Consider the following 20,042-nt stretch of genomic DNA (forward strand, 5'->3'; position numbering starts at 1 on the left):
AAAACTAAATGTTATGGGACATCCATCCCTCCCAATGTTATCCATGATTTGTTATGATACACATAGTTAAAAGCCTTTGCATTCTCAATAAAGCACAAGTAAACAGCTTTCTGGTATTCTATACTTTCAGCCAAGAAACATTCAGATGTTGGCAATAATAGTCCTCATTCCATGCCTTCTGGATCTGACTTGAATATATAGCAGTTTCCAGTTAATGTACTGCTGTAATTGTTTTTAATTATCTTCACCAAAATTTTACTTGCATATGATATTGATATTGTGCAATGATTTCCACATTCCTTTGGATCATCTCTCTTTAGAATGTGCACACATATGGATTTCTTTCAATCACTTGGCCACATAGCTGAATTCCAAACTTCTTGTCATAGATGAGTGCCTCCACTGCTGTATCAGTTTGTTGAAATATTTCTACTATCAATTCCTGGACACTTATTTTTCACCACTGTCTTCAATGCAGTTTGGACTTCTTCCTTCAATACACTCAGCTCTTGGTCATATGCTACTTCTTAAAATGGTTGAACATACACTATTTCATTTAATACAGTGACTTTATGTATTCCTTCCATTTTCTTTTCATGCTTTCTGTATCATTCAATATTTTGACCATGCTGTTGCTGTTGTTGTTCAGTGTTGTCGAGTTGGTTCTGACTCAGTGCTGTCGAGTTGGTTCTGACTCATAGCAACCCTATGCAGGGTTTCTGAGGAGTAGCTGGTGAGCTTGAACAGCCAATTTTGCAGTTCAAACTGACCTTACAGTCCAGATCATTAACCCACAGTTCCAACCCAGGACTCCATTTTTAACCATAGAATCCTCAATATTGCAGTAAGTCAAGGCTTGAATTTTTTTTCAGTTCTCTTACCTTGAGAAATGCTGAACATGTTCTTCATGTTTCCTAACTCCATTTCATTATAATACTAAACTTTGTCCTCTTGAGCTGCCCTTGAAATTTTTAGTTCAGCTCTTTTATTTCCTCATTTCTTTCAGCTGCTTTAGCTTCTCGACACTCAAGAGCATGTTTCAGAGTCTCCCTGACATACAGTTTGGTCTTTTAATCTTTCCTGTGTTTTTAATGACCTACTTTCTTCATATATGATGTTTTTCATGTCATCCCACAACTCTTCAGATCTTCAGTCATTAGTCTAATGCTTCCTATCTATTCTTGAGATGTTCTCTAATTTCAGGTGGGACATATTCAAGATCATATTTTGGCTCTCATGGACTTGTTTTAATTTTCTTCAGCTTCAATCTGAACTTGCATATGAACAATTGATTGTTCTAGTGTTTGCCCATGACCTTGTTTTCACTGATGATAGTTAGCTTCTCCATCATTTTCCCCACAGATGTAGTCAGTTTGATTCCTGTGTAGTCCATATGGTGAGGTCCATGTGTTATCTTTTATGTTGTTTAAAAAACAGGTATTTGCAATGAATAAGTCAATAACCCAATGCTTAACTTAATACACAATGCCATCAGAGCTCCTTTGGAATATATATATATATATGAAAAATATAGCCTTGGTGATAGAAAAGATGCTAGAGATCATATAATAGAATTTTGTTATGTTCCACAACATTTAGTTTCATAACGTAACTCTTGATCCTCTCTCTTTGTTTCCAACTTTCACATTTCAATCACCCGTAATTATCTTGATTGCAAGTCTAATCAATTTTAGAGTGAAGAAGTTGGTAGAATTCTTCAATTTATCATCACTGACATTAGTGATTGATGTGTAAATTTGAATAGTGGTATTAACTGGTCTTCCCTGTAAATATATGGTTATCATCACATCATAGAAAGCATTGTACTTCAAGATAGATCTTGAAGTGTTGTTTTTGATGATGGATGTGATTCCATTCTTCTTCAATTTGTAGTTCCCAACATAGTAAACCTAAAGGTAGTCCCATTATTCAAAATGTCCCATACCAGTCCATTTCAGCTCACTGATATCTAGGATATTGATTTTTATGTTTTCCATTCATTTTTTTACAACTTTCAATTTTCCTAAATTCATACTGCATACATTTCACAATCTGATTAATAATGGCTATTTACAGTTGTTTCTTTTCATTTTGTGTTGGGCCTGATCAATATATGAAGGTCCCGAAAGATCTGTTTCGTTTACATCAGTGTGGCCAATGGTACTTTGAGGAGACGGCTCTTCCCAAGTTATCTTTTGAGTGCCTTCTAACCTGAGGAGCTCACCTTCTGATACTGTATCTGAAAATGTTCCACAGCTAATCAAAATTTTCTCAGTGGCTAACTCTTCAGAAGTAGCCTGTCTTAGTCTAGAAGCTCTACTGAAACCTGTCTACCATGGGTGACCCTATGGATATTCAAAATACCAGTGACATAGCTTCCAAGCTCCCAAAGTAGGACAAACTGACAAATGAGTGGTGGCAAATAAACCTATAGGACAGAGTAAAATTGCTTTTTTTAGTTTCTTAACCTGTAAATCTTCACAGAAATATCAATCTCCTTCAGAGTGGCTGGTGGGTTTGATCTACTGACCTTGTGGTTAGCAACCCAAATGCTTACTTTAATCCACAATGCCATCAGAGTGCCTTTGGATTCCTTTCTATATACAAATGATCCAAATTGAACCTAGTGGCTGAACAATATCATCAAAACTTCTCAAAAAAGGGACAGTTAATGTCTACACATTTTCTCACTACAGCCTCCTTCCTACAAGTTCTCAAGAATATACTGTATGGCACAATATATTGCCCCTTTACCTTTTCATATTAATCCTTTATTGAATCCAATTCTCTAAAACTCCCTCTTAATATTTCTTGTGTTTTCAGAGCGTCCTGCAATCTCATTTAGGAAATATAAGGGATTGTCTACAAAATCCACTCAAAAATTATATAAAAACTCAAAAAAAAAGTCAAATTACAAATGCCAAAGAAAATTTTGACAGCACACCCCAACACTTCGCTTATACTATAGTGATCAATCTCAAACAGTTATTATTTCTATTTTGGCCCTTCAATTTTAAGAGGGACCTATACTAGATGGAAGGTCTAATCTGTGCTGTTCACACAGTGAGGATCCCAAATATACCCATTCTCTGTTTCATGAAATGAATAATTATCTCATGCACATGTTTGAGCATTATTATCAATACCAATTCATATAGGTTTAAAATGACTTGCTATATTATATCTTGCCTGTTAATGATAATAAATAATCACTGTCAAGAGCTTGGGGCCTATAGTAAAAGTTGCCGCAAAGTCAGAACCACACTAGTCAGATGAGAATCACAGAGTATAAAGAGTCTGAGCTGCTGTTGGATTCATCTAGACAGCACAGCTCTGCTCTCATATAAAAGGTTTATGCTGCTTTACAGGAAAGATATTGTGATATTGTGCCTATATTTTTAAAGGCAAATTCGATCTGACTTTTTCATGATTGGACTGTTACTGATTGTAGTCTTTAGTTGAATTAAGATTGGCTTTTCCAATTAACAGCATTACATTTTCCATTGTAAGGCCTGTGGCTTTTCTTGAGGTCATGGAGAATACTAATCCTCATGAGAATTTGTAATGTGACTTCTCTTTCACAAGAGTCTTTCTTCTAGTAAGTATACTTATAGTATGGTGGTGGTGATGGTGCTTGTATACTGTGGGATTGGTTCTGGCTCATAGCGACCCTGAATACAGTTTCTGAGGCTATAAATCTTTAAAGGAAAAGAAAGCCTCATCTTTCTCCTGCAGAACAGTTTGGTAGATTCAAACTGCTGCCCTTGAGGTTAGCAGCCCAACTCATACCCAATATGTTACCAGAGTTCCTTATACTTATAGTATACTATCATTTAAAATGATAAAAATGCAGAATCATACAAAGCAAAATAAAAATAAGTTAAGAAAAATCCTGGCAAAGCAGTGAGTAGATAAGCTAAAAGGACATGTAAGATAAAGTCTCGAATACAGCCCTCTGATAGAAACTAGATTTGAAGATGTTGCTGTGGCTCCCTTCAGCTCTCATGAAAACAGCTCATCTAAAACTTGTGCCATTACACTCTCATTTCCCACCTTAGTTATAAAATTTACCAACTTGCTAAACAGTTTTTCATTCACTAAAGGCTTGGCTAAAGAGCTTTCTTTGCTTAATATTTAACTTGTCATTCTCTATTGACTCCTTCACATTGTTACTTACAAAATCACAAGTCCCTCCCATTCTAGATAACAATATATACCCTGTGGCACTACAGGATGAACACTGGACTGTTAACCATAAGGCTGGTGGTTCAAACCTACTAACAGCTCCTAGAAAACCTTATACTGGGTCATTGTGAGTCAAAACCAACCAACACAACAGCAAGATATTTAACAAGATATTTGACAAGTACAATCATTAAAAAAAAACGCAAATCCTATCATGATTTGCTAGTTAAACATTATCAAATTCTTCCCATTGCATTTATGATAAAAATCTCATTTCTAGTCCTTATCATGCTAGTATTTGTCATCCTAGTCCTTGTATGGAGTCCTGGTGTGCCACTACGGGTTAATGCGCTGGACTACAAGGTCAGTTTGAACCTCAAGATTGGTAATTCAAGCTCACCATCTACTTCTTGGAAATCCTATACAGGGCCACTGTGTTAGAACCAACTCAAACGGCACTTAACAAGAACAAGTCCTTGTCTATCTCCACAGACTATACCTTTGCATTCTAGTCTCTAGAGAAAATTGACCTATTATACTGCCTTTCAAGCATTCTGCTTTTCTTTTGCTTTTGAACATGTCACTTTCACTGTTTGGGACTTTACCCTATTCTCATAACAAGAAATTCTTTCTGCAGAAACCAGCTTCAATGTAACTTCAGCAGATAAGTCTGATTTATTTCCCAGGCAGATAAATTGTAATCTCTGCTCTTTCTCCAAAACCTTTTCTTAGGGTTAAAATTCCCCTTGCACATTTTGGTAATCACAGAAAACTACAATATTTATTACACTTATAAGTTTTTCTTTGTACTCCCACCTCCATGACCACAAGGTATTTTGAGTAGCATGTAGAAAATTTGCTTTTAGACGCCATTGAGTTAGTTCAATGTTATCCTCCAGCTGTGGTTCACATTATTTCAGGTTGGGTTATTCCAGTTTCTATAGATATTCCACACACAATAAATATGTTCAAAAGCACAAGAATCAGAGAAAATGTTTTTGTTTTGTTTTTATCTGACAGGTACAATATCTCCAAGAAGCAACTTCTTTGAAATCTTGACTTCAACACTCCTTTCTTTGAATTCTACTGCTCTGCTTATCACAAGACAGTAATTTTGACTGACTTTGTGTGCTCTGGTAGCATAGTAGTTAAAAGTCGGGCTGCTAACTTCAAGGTCAGCAGTTCGAAACTACCAGCAGTTCTGCACAAGAAAAATGAAACTTTCTGCTCTGGTAAAGATTTACAGCCTGGGAAACCCTATGCAGGGTCTTTATAAGTCGGAGTCAACTCCATGGCACATAACCAGCCAACCATATGTGCTCTCAGATAATGTTAAACAAAGGTAAAAAGCTATTCTGATAGCAAAGAATGTTCAGAATGTTCCCACTCAAAGATCTACACAGAGATAATCACATTTGAGCCTCTGGCTTGTCAAGGAAATGAAGCAGCAGAAGAGTGAACCATAGCCATGCACTTTCAATAGCAAAGCAATTAAAAGGGAACTTACGCATGTCACCGAAGGCGCCTTTTGTCACTTTAGTGGCATGTAACACCACTACTGTGAACTTGTGGGAATACTGGTGCTCCACCTGGAAATAAAATGACAATAAATTAGGAATAACTTTCCAATATAAAATCCAAATTAATTTTTCTCATTGTTTCCTTGAGGCTAATTAAAACTCTAGCCACTCCTTGGAAACCCTATGTAGGGTCACTATGAGTCAGAACCAACTGAAAGGCACTTAACAACAAAAGGTGAAAGTAAGCTAACATGCATACCAGAAACATAATTTGATCCTAAGGCTAGGACTTCTTTTGAATCTTTCTTCTCTCCCATCAGAGAGTCATTGAGAAATTTAGATCATGCTTTAAAATGTCACTACCAATGAGTTTATCCGCCCTCCTTTACTGTCAGACTTACCAAGCCTTTAGAAAAGAATAAATCAAGACTAAGGTTATCAACAGTGCAATCAGGCTTTGTACTGGTTAACTAGGAAGCACTGTCTTAAAAATGTAATGTCAGAGCAACGTGCTCACATTATTTGTGTGTGTAGTTTACTGCTGTTGCTCAATTGTTGAAAGGGTTTTTGCTTTTTTTTTTTTTTTCTGAAAGACATCTCCAGAATAGTTGTCAAAATCCATTGGATAATAAACAACAAAATTGCAAGCAAATTTAAAAAAATATTTCCTTTTAATGCATTTGTTATAAACCAGATACAACAATGTTAAAGGTTTCTATTAGCCTAATACTGACCATGCACATAATGAGTATGGAGTCTTGGTGTGGCACTGTAGGATAAGCACTTGACCACAAAGTCAGTTTGAACCACAAGGTCAGTGGTTCAAAATTCATCAGCCACTCCTCGTAAACCATGACTCAGCTCGCTATGAGTTGAAACCAACTTGAAGGCACTTAACAACAACAACATCATGAATATTTACTTAACAGAAGAGCTTGTTTAACACCTCACCAAACTGGATATTCCTAATTTCTGACTACTAAAGCAGAATGGAGTAGCATAAACTAACGTCTCTCTCCAAAATATGTAATCTCTCATTAAAGTTTGAGCGTTCTTTTCCAATCTTAGGGGAGACCCACATTCAGAAGCTGCTTGTATCTCATTGACTACTTTAACAAGCTTGCCTCTGAGTCAAAAATTTACCATTGACTAAAAGGAGGCTTAGCTATAGACAACACTGAGAGGTGAGTAATGACAGTTAGAAGCAAGAAAACAAAATTGTAAATAACTCCTAGTCAAATTTATTGTCTAAGAATTATTGTCAACATCTGGAATAGTTATGAGTAGACAAATATTTATTCTACATAATTGAAATGATCAATCATAAAAAAAAAGATAAAAACTAAAAAAGCCATTATTATCTAGTTGATTCCAACTCATGGTGATCTTATGTTTTACAGAGGAGCAGTGCCCAGTAGGTATTTAAAGGCTGCAATCCCTAGGGGAGCAGATTACAGGACTTTCTTCCACAGAATGGCTGGGTGAGTTTGAACTACCAATCGTTCTGTTAGCAGCTGAGCCCAAGCCACGTGTGACACCCAGGGATATACTATAAACAAACATAAATGCTTTAAAATACATATTTTATTGCAATGACAGAAAATCACTCATACATTCATCTCTCTCAAAAAAGACTTGTATATATGTGATGATAATGATGGTGGTGATAGTGAATTTGAGTCATACTCAAATTCACATTTTATTCATTGAGATATATATTTGTTATGTAAACTCCATAAATGCTTTGTGTTAACTATTCCAGGTGACAAATATGTCAGTTATAAATAATGACTCTGTTTGTAAGTGCTGCAAAATTACTTTATTTAGGTTAACCTCCAACTTTGTTCAGTCATTGAGGTAATGTATAGTATACCTAGGTGTCAAATGATACATGGCTTGAAAATAGTAAATAAATATCCTAGAAAACCCATCCTTGGGATTACCTTTCTACATTAAAGAGATTTTTCTCATTAATAATAATTATATAAAATGCAGCATCTCTCTCCAAATTCATCCTTTTTTTTTTTTTTTAAATACATTCTAGAACTTCTCATACCAAATAGATTTTCAAATGTCTGGAAGTTTTCTTGGAGAATACAATTTATCACTTGATTTTGAAATTGCTGAAAATGCATTTCCATATCAAATGATGATAATTACTAATAACATGTAGAAATAATGTATGTTGTTGCTATCACTATAAGGAATTACTGTATATAGATCATATGTTAGACATTCTACCAGATGTTAATTCTAATTTAATATTCTCAACAACTCTATAAGGTTGTTAGTATTTATGTTTATAGGGTAGTAAATTGAGATTCTCTAAGTAAGCTCCCAGAAACACGCAGATGGTAAACGGAAAGCTCTGATTACAATGCAGTCTCGGTGTTGTGTTTTATATATATTTTTTTACAATAAGAGGGGAAGGAGGACAAAAAGAAAAAGTAATACAGTTGCACTGCCCTCAGTGTCTTTATTTTTTCTACATTTCTTTGTTGTTGTTGCTGTTAAGTGCTATTGAATCAGTTTAGACTCATAGCGACCTTATATAGGATTTTCGAAGAGCAGCTGGCGTGTGAATCACTGACTTTACTTTTAGCAGTCCAGTGTTTATCCTAAAGTGCCACACAAAGACTACAGAATCTCAGAATCTTACTAATATAGAAATTAAGAAATTCTGTATCTCAATGTCTTTAATAATAATAAGGTCTATTTCCATTTACTAATTTACAAGGTATAGTTACAAATTCATCTATCATATCTGTAGTTGACATAAAGTCCTTCTAACCACTGTATTATTTCCTCTATTCCATTCAGGTGTCTTTTTCATCTGCATTTATTTCCATCAACCTCAATTTTGTCTTCATGGAGCTCTGGTAGCGTAGTGGTTACGAATCGGGCTGCAAACCTTCAGGTCAGCGGTTCGAAACTACCAGCCGCTCCGCGGGAGAAAGATGAGGCTTTCTACTCCCGTAAAGATTTACACCCTCGGAAACCCTGTACAGGGTCGCTATGGGTCGGAACCGACTCGACGGCATTTAACAACAACAACAACAACTATAATGAATGAAGTAGTTACATATTGTTTACAGGGAGCAGGAAAAAGATATGGCAGTCTGCTTCTGTAAATACTTATATTGTTAGCCTTGGGAACCCTATGGGGCAGTTTTGTCCTTTAGGAGTTGCTCTGAGTCTGAATTGAGCCAAAGACAGTAAGGTTTTGGCGGGTTGGCATGAAATAAAGAGAAAAGTACCATTTTTGTGTTTTTATAAGATAATTTTGGAACCATCATGTAATCTATATATTATTTTCAAAGTAAAGCCAAACCAGATAACACTGAGTTGATTACAACTCAGGGCAACACCTGTGCATAGTGTAGACCTGTGCTCCAAAGGATTTTTAAGGCTGTTACCTTTTGGAAACAGGTGACCAGGTCTTTCTTTTGAGGTGCCTCTGATTAGGTTCAAACAGTCAACCTTTCGATTAATAATCCAGTGCTTAATCATGTGTGATTTTCAAAATATAAGGGTTAAAATTGATGTGCCCATCTCTCTCTAATAGCTGTAAGGATTAATTTTTTAAGCACCATCCAGTTAGTTCTGATCATAGCAATCCTGTACAGGGTTTCCAAGAAGTGGCTGGTGGGTTCGAACAACTGACCTTGTGGTTAGCAGTGCAGTGCTTTATCCTACAGTGCCACACCAGAGTAACAGGAGAATACAAGTAAAGGAGTCTTTATGGTGCAATAGTTTAGTGCTTGGCTGCTAACAAAAATAAATTGGTGAGTCAAATCACCCCAGTCACTCTCTGGGAAAAAGACCTACAGATCTGCTCTTGTAAAGATTACAGTCTAGAAAACCCTGCAGAGGGTGTTATACTTTGTCACATGGATTGCTATGAGTCAAAATCGTTGGGATGTCACCTAACAACAGCATCTATAAACAGCAAGGACAAATTATTGGAGAAAAGTATTCATATTCAATCAGTAATTATCCAAATAGTCTTTGGAGAATGCCTTGACATGTTTCCTGGTGCCAATATCACGCATGTCTTAGGGATGGTGCCAAAGGAAATGCCATTATTGAATCCACAATTAGTGTTCCCCCGAGGAAACTAATGATTCAGCACATTGCTAGTTGGTAATAGGCAGGTAAAGATGCCATATTTCAATTGAGATGTCAAATCTAAACTCAATTCACTGACTTAGTCACCAAGATTTTCTTAAAAGAACTAAGCCTTGCCTTCAGGTCTTGGCTTACCTTATTTTGAGTGTTCCTTCATCCATAATATTTTCCATAGTGAAAACCAAGATCACATTTCTTTTCACTATCACAATTTCCAAATCATTAGGAAAAGAGCTATTATATTTTATTAATTCTATAGAATTATACTCAGATTTACAATTAAGAGGATTGAGCATGGGCGCTTTGTTGTTGTTAAGTGCAGCCAAGTCAATTCTGACTCAGCAATGCTATATAGAGTTTTCAAGCAAGGACTGGTGAATTTGAACTGTTGACTTTGCAATTAAGTAGTCCAGTGCTTATCCTACAGTGCTATACTAGAGAGGGTAGGGGTGCGAACAGTCAGTTTGTCCAAAAGCAATTTGATGGCTTTCCTAATCTGTTTAAGTTCTTTGGTTATAAAACAAGAATACACAATCATAACTTCTGATGGAAGAGAAGTTCCATTCTGGGTACATAGTTCTTTTTTCTTTATTCAACTGCCATTACCCAACTTTAACCCAAATTAGAACTAAAGACTGACAGTATAATAAAGACAACAGAACCTCAGAGCTAACCCTAGAGACTATGACCACCACAATCAGGAACAGACGATTTCACACAAATTTCAGGAATGTTTAAACAAAAATTGCTGGATTCATGTCAAGTAAGCATCCTGGTACTTTTTGGGATAAGATAACTTGCTTTTGGTTTCACTTCTCAGGGTCAAGTTGCACTCTAAAAGTTAAGAGAGACAGTCATTGTGCTATTATTGCTTTCCAAGTTTTTCTAAGAAAGATTAGTCTTTTCTACACATCTGTTTACTCTTGCTTTAAAAATCATCATTTAATATTCAAAATACCTGTTCCAGAAACAGAATTTGCTAGCTCTAGCAGATATAATTAAAGAAATAATACTCAGAAATACATGTAATTTATTTAAAGACTAGAGTAAATATGTACTACATTTTCCTTTGCAGTAATAAGCTTTTAGGAGCTTTAGTGGCTATCAATTAAGTTCATGAAACTCTAAAATGTTTTTGCATTAGTGAATTTCAGATTTGAACTTTAGTCCAGTAATCCAATAGACTTAAAATATAAATATCCTTACAGATTCCATTCTGAAAAAAAATTACACATTTTATGTTGTTGTTGTTGTTAAGTGCCATCGAGTTGGTTCCGACCCATAGCAACCCTGTACAGGATTTCCAAGGGTGTAAATCTTTACAGGAGTAGAAAGCCTCATCTGTCTCCCATGAAGCAGCTGGTAGTTTCGAACTGCTGACCTTAAGGTTCGCAGCCCAATTTGTAACCACTACGCTACTAGAGCTAGGACTTCTTAAGACCTTCTATTTACCTCACTTATAGACTAAAAAATTGTCTCTTTGCATTACTAGTTTAATTTTTTCCATTAACTAGCAAATGAAAGGTTCATTACTCAAAGACAGTCATAAACCAGGCTATTTTCAAAAAATAACACATATTCTGCTTCAGTTTTCTGCGTTGGTTTTCTCGTTTGTAAAATGGCCATCTAAATATTGCCAATCTCATTGAATTTTTCTGAAGATTAAATTAGAAAGGTCTAGCAACTTACTTTTAAAAACTCAGTCAATGAAAACCTTATGGATCACAGTCTGGCCACTAGGGGTCGCCATGAGATAGAAGTGAACTGACAGCAGCTGATGATGGTGGTGATAAGAACAAGGAACCTAGTAAAATACCCTCTGTTTCAAGTTGAAAATCTAATAGACTACACTGATAGGAAATCATGCTAGCCGTCATCTCATGGACAGGTAGTCTATGTTAGTGTCATCTAGGATACCCAGGAAAACAACAAACCTAGAACGGATTTAGTTCTCCTGGACTTCTAGGAAGAAAGCAAAATCCTCTCTGAAGAGTTATTTCTACAGATATATGTTTTTTTCTTCCAAATATAACATTCAGCACAAAATCAAAGAGAATTAGGACCAGCCTAAGTAGACTGTACAAAATCATACTCAGACTAGAAAAGAGCTACATACTACTTAACGATGTTCAAACAGTCAGAAGCCAAATTTAAAGACGATAAAGCAGAACTTGAAACTTAAAATAAGGCAGAGATTTGAAAAAGAATCTTATCGAAACTCTAGAGATGAAAGGTGAACTTAATATCTCTACAGGATTATTTCCTGCCTCTATTTTATGATTAAAAAGCAGAAGCACAGACACTGTTAATGTTTGTTTGTTTTTTAAACACACACACCTATACACACAACAACAACTTTTGTTTTAGAGGTTTGGAGGACAGGTGATGACTGGTATCAGAATCTTACTAGTCTTCCTCTTGCTTTTCTAGAATCTGTTCATGCTCACAAAAATACTAAGGTAAATCAAAAAGTACTGTTATTAGGATTCTAGTTCATAGATGCATGGGTTTATTCCAAACAAAACATGTTCAAACAGCAGCAGACAAGTTCTCTTAGTAATACTCTTGTCTTACTCTTGTTATGATTCCCTCAAAAGCAAAACGCAATACTAAAAAGTGCATTGCACTGAAGATCAGCTAGCTCCAAAAGCTGATCTTCCCATCAGTCCTATAGGAAAAATTGAAATTACTGAAGATGATTTTATGGAAGGAATCACAACTTGAGATGAGTCTTGGATTTACCAATATGATCCAGAAACCAAGGTTCAATCAAAACAGTAACTTCTTGTTAAATGCCATGGAGTTGGTTCTGATTCAGCGATCCCACATAGGGTTTCTAAGGAGCAGCTGGTGATCCAGATCCGCTGACCTCGCAGTTCAAACTGATCTTGAAGTCCAGCACATTAACCCAAACCATCACACCAGGACTGGGTAAGTTAAATTCAAGGCAGAGAAATCACTTCAGAAAGTTATGGCAGTAATCTTGATTGGCATCAACTGAACAAATAGGAGACTTATCATGGAAAGGTTTAAGAAAATTAAAAACTGCATTGGTGAGGAAAAAGGACAGAAAAGTTGTACCGAATAATTTTTTTTTTTTTCTCATACGACAGTATGTCTGCTTGTTCTTCAAGAATAGCATAAGATAGATTTTAGCTCTTGTACCTCTGGAATTCTTGTACAAGTAGAACACTAGTTCTTCGATTACTTATACAGTGTTTGTTTTTTTCCCTCTTATAGTAGTGTAGGAGTCCTGGTGTGGCACTGTGGGTTAATGCACTGGACTGCAAAATCACTTTGAACCACAAGGTTGGTGGTTCAAGCTCACCAGCTGCTCCTTGGAAACCCTATACAGGGTCACTATGGGTCAGAACCAGCTCAACAGCTCTTAACAACAACAACATAGTAGTGTAACATTCTAGGATAATATATTTCTATTATTTGGTAAAATTTTCAATCATCATTGTAAAGGCCCTTGTATTTTAGCAGGCTATACCCATGTGACTGAGTGTTTCTCTCATGTGAACACAACCGTCATTTCTGTGTATGTGGGTCAGTCGTCCTCCTCCACTGTTGATAGGTGGTGAGAAGATGTGTGGTCTTCCATACTAGGAAAGGAACTCATTTTAAGAGTACAAAGTTAGGTTTTTGTTTTTTGCTTATTTTGTTGTTGTTGTTTATTTTACACTTCAACTCTCCTTGTAAAATTAATATCCGTTCCCCTCCCTCTCCAGCTTTCCAAAAGAACTTCATAAATTCTGGAGTCACAATATCTTTAAGGTTAGACAGTTCCTCACAACAACAACTCTAGAGGTATGAGAACTAACATCTATCTAATGTTTACACTTGACTTCATGCCAACTTCTTAAAAGCCATCACCACTGGAAGTAAGAGAGCTTGCTGGCTGAAATTGCTGCATTAGCCCATGGGAGTCTCCAACATGTCACTACATCATAGGTGTGGTGAAAATGAGTCCAATCTTCCCTGCCTTGAGGCAGCCAAAACAGTGTTGGCCTGCCTGGCACCAACTGCTCATTACCAGCTAGTTGGCTTGATTTTCCCCATCTTCCCTTTATACTAATACTACTCTTTATTGAATATCCTCACTATATATCTTTTATCTTTTTGTGAAAAACTATCTTTTAATATATCATGTTGTGAAAACAGGAAATACTGTCACTAAAATACTTTATACATGCACAGTTTTTTTTCATATGCACATAGAAAGAAGAGCAAAAATATAAAACGGTTACCACTGTCTTCATCTAAAACGCTGTGAACTGGAAGGACTACTAACTGAGTTGTATAACTTTGATGCTAAGGAAGGCAAAAAACATGAAGCAGAGACATGGTTTTTACATGATTCTCTATAGAAAGATAGCCCATAGGCAATGTGTTCTTGTTATGTGCCAACAACTTGGTTCCGGTTCTTAGAAATCATATGTGCAACAGAATAATATACTGCCTGGTCCTGTACAGCACTCACAATCATGTTTGAGTCCATTGTTTCAGCCACTGGGTTAGTCAAGCTCATTGAAGTCTTCCACTTTTTTGCTGACCCTCTACTTTGCCAAAAATGATGTCCTTCTCCAGAGACTGGAACACCCTGATAACATGTTCAAAGTACATGAAATGAAGTTTCACCATCCTTACATTCAAATTGTATTTTAGTTATATTTCTTTCAAGATAGATTTGTTTATTCTTCTGGCAGTGCATGAAACATTCAATATTCTTCACCAACACCTTAAATCAAATGCATCAATTTTTCTCCAGTAACTTTATTTATTCATTTTTATTCATTGTCCAGTTTTCACATCTATAAGGTAATTGAATATACTATGACTTAGGTGAGGCACACCTTAGACCTCAAAGTGATTTCTTTGCTTTTAACACTTTAAAAAGTTCTTTTGCAGCAAATTTTCTAAATGAAATAGCATCAATTAATTTCTGGATTGTTTTCTTTGTTTTGTTTTTTTTGCTTCCCACTGTCTTCAATTTAATGTTTGTTTGTTTTGTTCAGTTTTTTTTTTTTTTTTTTGGATTATATTAAAAACCTCATTAGGTGCCCTGAGAGAAAATAACACTAACCATTAACACACAAGAGGAAAATAGAAGATAAGCTAAATTGGTAAAAAAAAAAAAAAAGACGCTTTAAAACACTCAAGTCATTGTGAGAATGAAAAGAAAATTGTGACAAATTCCTTGGCTAGAGGCTTCATCTTTTATCCCAGGGCTATTGAGGGCTGGTCAGGCTTGTCAAGGGGGTATATATCTTTATTATGATCTCCAGAGAGGAATGGAGGGAAGAGGGGTGGGTGGAAGGAAAGCAGGGGAATCTAAAAAGCGCATTCTCTAAAGGCTCAGTGCTTCCACACAACATGAACATGATTCAAGAGGGTGGTCTTGGGCAGCCTGGAAAATGGTCAGCACAGAGAGACAGGGTGAAAGATGGCACAGAGTGCTAGGTAAAACTCAGAACGCATTTACATAATTTATAGGATCTTAAGCATTGATTCAAGTTGTGAATGGAAGGGAAAAAGGAATTATAATATATTAAACTTTGCTATCCAGGCAGAGCATGAAAGCGGTTGGAAGCCAGAGAAGGATGTAAAATAAAATAACACTGGTTCATTTTAAGTAAAAATGAGACTGAAGATTATTCTTTAATATTCACAAAACCTATTTCTCATCAATATAAGCTATAACTAAACATAAAGGCTTGAATTCAGAATTTTGTTTTTTAACCAGAAGTAAAAATGTTTATATTCAAAAGAGTCTGACAAATTACAAACTAAAATTTGAACTACTCAACTCTTTACCATAAGTTAACTACCAATAAAGAGCTTCCTTAAACATATCTTCTTGTTGTTGTTAAGTGCTGTCCAGTCAGTTCCAACTCACAGTAACCCTGTATAGAGTTTCCAAGGAGTAGCTCGTGGATTTGAACTGCTGACCTTGAAATGAACTGTTCAGTGTTTATCCTACAGTACCACACCAGGAGTCCAAGCATATTTTTGCAAAGGAAAATTTACAGAGCTAATTTTTGGTATGCAGACCCTGGAAATGCATATCAAAATAAACCTCAACTCAGAAATTCTATTATCCTCGCTTTACCAATTCATGTGGAAGGTATGATTGTGCAGACTGATGAATGCTAAGTGAAAAACATTTTTACTGCTTCATGAAGTTCAGTATTGGGACAGGTTTTTTTAAATTCCTGCATAGTATCTTTTCTGGAAAGCTACCATGATAAAAAAAAGTGATGGGTTAATTTTAATATGCATGATAATCTATTTATATACATTAATTCATAAGGTTTTGGTTTAAAGATCCAAAGTCTATTACAGAGTACTTTATCAGAGGATAAATACTTATACATGGAAATATATCTGCCCCTTTCCACCCAAAAATACATAAACAGCATATGACTTACTATAATGTGCTGATAAGGATCTATAAATGACATTTCGATTTCAATTACAGGAAATCTTTTCACACTTCAAAGGTCTTCTCTGGGACTCTAGCTTCTTTAAAACCTATAAAATAAACAGTCAATATTATTAAGCTTCCTGTTGGATACAGTTCCAAGATTTAAATAATGAAGAGCATACACTTTAGGAAGTCAATGTCAACCAAAGGGAACAGATGGATTGAAGCCTCTGATTGTACATGCAAATTAGAAGAAAGGGGGAATTTTTGATACTATTGTGTTATTGCCATGTTTATTTGTTCAAATTTATTCCATGAGTAATTATTAGGAAAGTCCGGGATTTTTTTTTTTTTTCTGTATTTGCCAAGAATTTTAGGATAAATTCATTGAAATTATGGAATAAAATTACTTTTGCAGTATTTGTATTTAATAAGCCACATGCCACCGTTTATTTTCTCATTTGGGTCAGCGTTACACAGGATTACACAAATTCATAATAAGAAAGGAACATTGCTCAGTTTAGCTATTTGTTAGAAAATTTCAAAATAATCTCCTATTGAATTTCAACCTTAGACATTTTAAAAGAAATATGCACTCATCCTACAATGCCAATTTACTTTACAAGCAGTTAATTGAAAATATTTTAATGAGAAGGTAAAAGTCTCTGTGCTTTTCTTGTTGCTTCTTTAATTACGCCACATTATTGAAAAATAAATGGGAAAAAAAAACAAAAACATGCAAATAACATCCCTGATCATTCCTCATAGATTATTTTTTCTTGAAACTTTATAATGCAATACATACTTGTTGCAGCATTTTATAAGTCACATTTTATAAGCTGCAGTATTCTATAAGTTTCATGTAAAACAAAGCTAATAAAAACATCTTCCCAAATGTTTTTATTAGTTATGTTTTACATGTATGTCCAAGTATATGATTTATATCAGAATAATTCAAATTTTAAAAAGTTTAAATTCCTCTTTCTTTTAAACATTACATAACAAAAATAATTCAAATATAAAAAAGTTTAAACTCTTCTTTCTTTTAAACATTATATAACAAAAATAATTCATGCAGAATTGCAAGAAATACAGACTAGCAGTGAGTAAACTAGACAGTGTCATCCTCATATTTACTTGAGTGTGGCACTATAGGATAAGCACAAGGTTGGTGGTTCAAACTACCATCCATGCCTCTGACACACTATTCAGTGTCTCTATGCCATCCATGCCTCTGACACACTATTCAGTGTCTCTATGCCATCCATGCCTCTGACACACTATTTAGTGTCTCTGTGAGATGGAATCGACTAGACACTACTTAAGGAGCTCTGGTAGTGTAGTGGTTACAAATCAGGCTGCTAACCTCAGGGTCAGCAATTCGAAACTACCAGCTGTTCGGTGGGAGAAAGATGAGGCTTTCTGCTTCCATAAAGATTTACAGCCTCAGAAACCTTGTACAGGGTCACTATGAGTCGGAACCGACTCCACGGCATGTAACAACAACAGACGCCACTTAATACCAACAGCATGTATCCTTCAGACACCTTCAATATACACTCACATACTCATATTTATAGTAAAAGAGAAAAAAATGAGACACTTTAAAAGAATGAATTGCATCATATGGCCTTGATCTTCAAAGCTCATTTTTTTCATAGTTTTCTTTAATCTGAAAAATCTGAATCAATATTAAATAAGGAAAAATTACCCATAGTATTCTACTTTAAAATCATATAAAGAGACTCTCTCTTTGAGTGCAGTAAAGGTCATTATTTTTACGAAGAAAAAATCTTTTAAACTTTGTATTTACTTTAATCATTTCTTAAATTCTATAGTGATTATTTTTATTTTACAAATTTAAAATAGGATGACAATGTACAGAGCATTTAATTTTTTTTTCTAATCAGAATGATGTCAAACCATCATTCTGATCTTAAAGGAATAAATTACTATAATCTTTATTTTGCATTTACTTTAAAATATCTAATAGAAGCTATGTTGATAACATTAGCCAATCACCAATTGCCTTGGATATTACAATTTTGTTGTTTTATATTAGATGTAGTTGTTATTATGAATAACTTTCTGTTTTTTACTCAAACAACATCTTTTTAGTGAAGTCTTCCCTAACTATATTATTTTAAATTGGCAGATACTCACATTCTTGTTTTATTTCCATCTACTGCTATGGAGTCCTGGTCTAGCAGTTTGAACCAACCACAAGGTCAGTTTGAACCCACCAGCCGATCTTCAGAAACCCCTATACATGGTTGCTGTCAGAACTGATTCGATGGCACGCAACAACAACATCTACTACAGAGGAGCCCTGAAGGCACAGTGGTTAAAGCTGCTAACTGATAGGTCAGTGGTTCTAACCCACCAGTGGCTCCAAAGGAAAAAGATGCGATTGTCTACTTCCATAAATATTTCAGTCTTGGAAACCTAATGGGGCAGTACTACTATGTCCTATAAGGTCATTTTGCAAGGGAGTCAGCTTGATGACAAGTAACATACACTTTTAAGTTTTTGTTGTCTCCAGTTTTTGTTTTTGCTTTGCTTACCTTCTTTCCCCATTCATTAAAATATAAGATCTATGAGAGTAAATATTTGTGTGTTTTTTTCCATTCCTATATTCCCAGATCCCATACAAGCACAAAGGATACTTAATACATATTTCTTAAGTAATTAAATTATGAATGAATGAATATATCTATACAAGTATAAAAAGCTTCAAGCACAGTTAAACTAAAGCATTTTAAGCAAGTTAGAGATTTCTTTTTTTTAATTTCTAAACTTTAAAATTTTATTATCCTCAATAGATTAAGGAAGGATTAAGGAAACTAGATAAAATTGAGAAAAACACAAACAACTCTCTATAAGAATTGAGGAAAACACTACAAGCACAAACTGACAAAATTAATGAAAATTTAGAAATCATACCAAAAAAATAAAAGAAATTCAGAATATTAATGCTATGCTTTCAGAAATAGATTGTTGCTGTTGTTGTTAAGTGCTGTGTAGATGGTTCTAACTCATAGCAATCCTGTATAAGTTTTCCAAGAAGAAATTGGTGAGTTTGAGCCACTGACCTTGTGGTTCAAACCAATCTTGCGGTCCAGTGCTTATCCTATAAAGCCACACCAGGACACACTGAAAAGGCAAAGGAGAAAAACTGAATTAATGGAGATTTATTGATTTAGCAAGACTGAGGACAAATAGTTCAACACTTTCTTCTAGAGAAACAATGAGCAATGAGATAAAAGGATGGGGTGGGGGGGAGAAGAAGGAAGCCTAAGAATTATGTGGGACACAATCAAGAAGAACTTACATGTGATAAGCATCCCAGAACAAGAAGAGACCAAAAAACGAAACACATAGAAACTGCAAATGATTTGTTGGAAGATGAAAGATTTGCATTCAAGAAGCTGAATGAATTGAAACAGGATAGACTCTAAAAGGAAATCACCACTATATATAATAATCAAACTTTCCAAAACCAAAGACAAGGGAAGATGCTAAAATCAGCTCAGAAAAACTGAAAAGCTACCTACAAAGGAGTGTTAATAAAACTAAACTCTGATTTTTCACCAAAAAACCTGCAGTCAAGAAGGTAAAGGTATGACATACATAAAATGTTGAAACAACAACAAAAAAAATGCCATCCAATAAATCTGTATCCATCAAAATCGACCCTCAAATTTGATGATAAAATCAGTACATTTCCAGATAAACAAAAATTAAAATAATTTATAAAATGTGAACAACCTTCCAAGAAA

At 35.1% G+C, this 20,042-nt stretch overlaps 1 protein-coding gene across 2 annotated transcripts in view; it reads right to left on the reverse strand.

Moving 5' to 3' along the window:
• Nucleotides 1-16,372, reverse strand: part of PLA2G4A (phospholipase A2, group IVA (cytosolic, calcium-dependent)) — a 164,392-nt gene extending 148,020 nt beyond the window's left edge. The window contains exons 1-2 of one of the 2 annotated variants that reach the window (XM_006872693.1): nucleotides 16,268-16,372; nucleotides 5,693-5,774 (exon numbers count right to left, since the gene is read on the reverse strand). In XM_006872693.1, the coding sequence (XP_006872755.1) occupies nucleotides 5,693-5,774; nucleotides 16,268-16,300 (115 nt within the window). In that variant the 5' untranslated portion in view covers nucleotides 16,301-16,372. The remainder of the gene's footprint in view (nucleotides 1-5,692; nucleotides 5,775-16,267) is intronic. The other variant, XM_006872694.1, reaches the window with a different exon arrangement.
• Nucleotides 16,373-20,042: the final 3,670 nt, after the last annotated feature.

Source organism: Chrysochloris asiatica, unplaced genomic scaffold (genome assembly GCF_000296735.1).
Source record: "Chrysochloris asiatica unplaced genomic scaffold, ChrAsi1.0 scaffold00210, whole genome shotgun sequence".
In the NCBI taxonomy this organism is placed as follows: domain Eukaryota; kingdom Metazoa; phylum Chordata; class Mammalia; order Afrosoricida; family Chrysochloridae; genus Chrysochloris; species Chrysochloris asiatica.